Below are 5,000 nucleotides of genomic sequence, written 5' to 3'. Positions count from 1 at the left end.
ATCATTACTAAATCTAATGTATGTTCTTTAGACCGAATATCCGCTTCTTCAGGTCAAATCTTGTTTATAAAATGTTATTTTGAACATAGGTTTTGCATAACTGACTGGTTTATCACAAATAGATAGATAAAATAGATAGATAGATAGATGGACAGAATGATAGATAGGCAAATGGATAGACAGACTGGATTGACAGATAGATAGATAGACAGGCAAATAGGTAGACAGATTGGATTGATAGACAGATAGATAGATAGCCAGATTGGATTGATAGATAGATAGATAGATAGCCAGATTGGATTGATAGACAGATAGATAGATAGCCAGATTGGATTGATAGACAGATAGATAGATAGCCAGATTGGATTGATAGACAGATAGATAGATAGCCAGATAGACAAATGCATAGTGACCTATATAGATAGATTGATAGACACATACATGTTCTACATACATAGGAAAGAACAGAAGTTATACCAAACACAGTGGACCCAATACCCACCCAGAATATAACCTTGTAGATCCAAAATTCTGTTCTTCGGATTTTGAAAACTGGAATATGCAGATGAGGTCATGCACTCCCATGATGGAGGACTTCACTCACATTCACACATTCATTCACATGCATTTGTCAATTACTTTTCGTGTTGTGAAGGAATACAGTGGACAGCGACGTCGCGTGTGCAGATGTGAAGTTTGTGAAGAAGTTTTTGCTTTGATTCGATTTTTCCTTCTTGTGGGATTTCTTTTTTCTTTTTCTTTTTTTTCTTCTTTTTTACTTATTTTATGTCTAAATTATTATTTTTCATCTTATTTGAGTTTTTTTTTCCTTTTTTTCTTTTTCTTTTTTTTCTGAGATATGAAGATGGTGTTAGATTTCTTTGAGAAACTGGATTTCTATTTTTTTTTATATATTCTTTCTTCTTTGCAAGCAGCAATGATAATATAATCTGGATAACTCTTTTTTTCTCTGTGTAAATATTAATGATGACAAAACCACAAAATGAGACGCATTTATTAGTACTTTATTAGTACGGAATAACAGGTTGCAATTACCTTTCGAAGTCTTCAGATGCATTAAAAAAATGTTTTATTTCTGTACACACGGTATTGTCTGTATTCTCTCTCTCTCTCTCTCTCTCTCTCTCTCTCTCTCTCTCTCTCTCTCTCTCTCTCTCTCTCTCTCTCTCTCTCTCTCTCTCTCTCTCTCTCTCACTCACTCTCCGTTCCATATCCATTCTTATATAAATACAGTTCTCTAATTTGGGAAATATGTAAATATGTCTTCAATATTTTCCTTTTCTTTTCTAAACATATTGTAATGATATCTAGCCAACAGTAATAAAGACAGGAAGAGAAGAGAAAAAGAAAAATCAATAAAACAACGAACAAAAAAAAACAAAAAAAAAAACAAAAAAAATCTCTGAAAACAAAACCATCACAAACAAATCCCAGCCATGAAGATTTTTGTATTCTAAAAAAAATAATAATCCCACGCAACTTAGGATTTACTTTTGACTACAAAAAAAAACAACTTCATCGCTAATTAGATGCAAATCACCAAGACACAAAGACTTAATCACTACCTTCGAGGGAGATCCAAAATGGCCGCCTGTCAATCAAACAGCTTTGTAACGTCTATTAATATATCTATACACCTCACCGAGCCACCCTCAGAAAATGATAGATAGATAATAAAATGAATGATAGATAGATAGATAGATGGGTAGATGATAAAAATAAATGATAGATAGATAATAAAATGAATGATAGATAGATAGATAGATGGATAGACGATAAAAATAAATGATAAATAGATAATAAAATGAATGATAGGTAGATAGATAGATGGATCAATAATAAAAATAAATGATAGATAGATAATAAAATGAATGATAGATAGATAGATTGATGGATAGATAATAAAAATAAATGATAGATAGATAATAAAAGTATATAAGAACAGATGGATCGATAGATAGATAATAATAATAGATAATAAATAGATAGACAGATAGATAAAAATAAATAATAAATAGATAGATAGATAATAAAAATAGATAATAGATAGATAGATGATAAAGATAAATAAGAAATAGATAGAGAGATAATGAAAAAATAATAAGTAAATAAAAGAATGGGAAATTAATAAAAACATGTTAATATATTCTTTCAAAAAAATATATCAGCATATTCTTTGAAGAAAAACATGAGAATATATCCTTTAAAAAACACACATATTTATATATTCAAACGAGATAAAAAATAAATTTAATATATTCTTTCCAATAAAGTAGGGTATTTGACTAATGGGATTCCAGACAGACAGACAGACAAACTGACAGACAAACTGACAGACAGACAGACAGATGCCCAGGGTTTATAATATGGAGTAAATTTGATAGCTATATAATCTCGACGAGGGCCTAACAAGATAGGGCAATTAATCAAAGAAATTGTAATGATAAGATGATCTATTAATGAATTTGAATAGATAAATCAAGTTGACTGAATAGAATTAATAGATAGATAGATGAAGAATTAGATGAAATTAATCAAGATTGATTTAAAAATATACAGATGAATGATTGAGTTAAATTAATAGATATACAGATGATTGATTAAATAAAATGGATAGATAAATATATGGATGGGTAATTAAATAAGATGAATAAATACGCGAATAGACAAACAAATAGATACAAAAAGAATTTTAAAAAATAGGAAATTATAAATTTTCTTGTTTGGCTTTCAAAACACATCGTTCACACACACACACACACACACACACACACACACACACACACACACACACACACACACACACACACACACACACACACACACACACACACACACACACACAAACACACACACACACACACACACAAACACACACACACACACACACACACACACACACACACACACACACACACACACACACACACACACACACACACACACACACACACACACACACACACACACACACACACACACACACACACACACATAAATATACATACATATATGTATTTATATCACTAAAGATCATCATTTTAATCGTTCCTCCACTTTTATATATATATATATATATATATATATATATATATATATATATATATATATATATATATATATATATATATGTATGTATATATATATATATATATATATATATATATATATATATATATATATATATATATATATATATATATATATATAGCTAAAAATCATCATTGTCTTATGTACCGAATCAAAATAAAAAATAGCGTGGGTGTTTTGGTGACGTTATCTCTAATGTTGAGTCTTGCACGTGACTGTACTAACTGCATACGGCATCTGTATTGTTTTTAATAATTTTATTGTCTTATTAGTCTATCATCATCTAAAAATATACAAATGGACATATGTATAATTGTAAATAAAGATGTTGATATGAATATGTATGTAAATAGAGACAGATTTGAATATAAACATGAATGTGTAAAGATGTATAATTATTAATGGCAAGTCGAGGTAATGTTGAATTAATATGTATTTATTGTTATTTATGAATTGTTTGTATATTATGTTTGTATACATTCGATATTTTTTTATTGTATGCCTACCCGCGTTAGCCATAAAAGTATAAATATATTCACCTATATATGTTTGTTCATATAATTTCTCTGTGATTTAATTATAACTACCTATATATGGTATTAATGTCCATGTATGTTAGCTATTTTCACCCATATGTTCTTTTTATTTTTTCTGTAGCTTTAGTATTTGTTCACGTATATTTTCATATATTTGTTTGCTTTTATTAGATCAGGTACATTGTTCAGGTTTGTTTGTCTATATTAGTTCATGTATATTGTCCATGTTTCTTTGTCTGTATTAGATCATGTGTATTGTTCATATGTTTGTTTGTTTGTATTAGTTCATGTACATTGTTCATGTGTCTCTATATTAGATCATGTATATTGTTCATATGTTTGTTTATATTAGTCCATGTATATTGTTCATATGGTTGTTTGTTTTTGTTCCGTTTGTCTATGCTGCTTATTACTGTACATGAACAAGGTTATGAAAAAAACACTGAACAACTACCACTGTGAACGATGCAACAACCCCAAGGTCCAAATGATGATGATGAACTAATGAACCAATTTGAGATCCATTTTTTTTTCCTTTTCTTTTCTTTTTGAACGACATCCAAAAGTGAAACGCCATTGAGGTGGAATGAAGTGAACTGTGAATGACATTAAATGAGATGTAATGGCAATGGTGAGGAGTTATTTTGGAATGAAAAGGAGGAATAATGGCGATGGATTTTTCTTTTTTTTTGGGGGGGGTGGGGTAGATTCTTATAGAGAGGGGGAAGAGGGAGAAGGAGGGGCACGGAGGGGAAGAGGGAGAAGGAGAGGCGAGGACGGGGAGGAAGGGGGAGGGGAGGAGAGGGAGAGAGAGAGAGACAGAAACCAGAGACAATAAATAGAGAAATACGCACTGACAGTGAAAGAGAAAGAGAGAAAGAGAGAGAGAAAGAGAGAGAGAGAGAGAGAGAGAGAGAGAGAGGCAGAGAGACAGAGAGAGAGAGAGAGAGAGAGAGAGAGAGAGAAACAGCGATATAGAGAGAAAGAGAGCCAGAGAGAGAGAGACAGACAGACAGAAACAGTGATACAGAGAGAAAGAGAGACAGAGAGAGACAGAAACAGAGGAGCCAGAGGCCGAGAGCCACAGGGCAGCGAGCGCGTGCAGTGAAGGGGATCCAGCTCCTTCCTGCTGGAAACCCGAGCTGATTAATCCACCTGTGATCCACGCATCCGGTGACATGGATGGCCCTAAGCCTTCTTCTCACTTCCGCCAAACCTCTCCTTTTGCGATGGTAAGACGCTGTGTCTCCTTTTGCCCTTCTAGTCCATCATCTCATTCATTACTCCTTCCTCTTGTGTCCTTTATCATGTTTCTCTTTCTGTCTCTATTCCATCTCATTCATTATTCCTTTA

At 32.0% G+C, this 5,000-nt stretch overlaps 1 protein-coding gene across 1 annotated transcript in view; it reads right to left on the bottom strand.

The window, feature by feature from the left end:
- The window catches only part of LOC113814002 (ribosome-binding protein 1), a 33,194-nt gene that overhangs the window by 27,217 nt on the left and 977 nt on the right, over nucleotides 1-5,000 (bottom strand). The window contains exon 3 of the mRNA XM_070140708.1: nucleotides 455-552. Coding sequence (XP_069996809.1) covers nucleotides 455-552 — 98 coding nt within the window. The remainder of the gene's footprint in view (nucleotides 1-454; nucleotides 553-5,000) is intronic.

This window comes from Penaeus vannamei, chromosome 27 (assembly GCF_042767895.1).
Source record: "Penaeus vannamei isolate JL-2024 chromosome 27, ASM4276789v1, whole genome shotgun sequence".
In the NCBI taxonomy this organism is placed as follows: Eukaryota; Metazoa; Arthropoda; class Malacostraca; order Decapoda; family Penaeidae; genus Penaeus; species Penaeus vannamei.
Note: the sequence above shows the minus strand (reverse complement) of the source record. Positions and strands in the feature narration are given on the sequence as shown.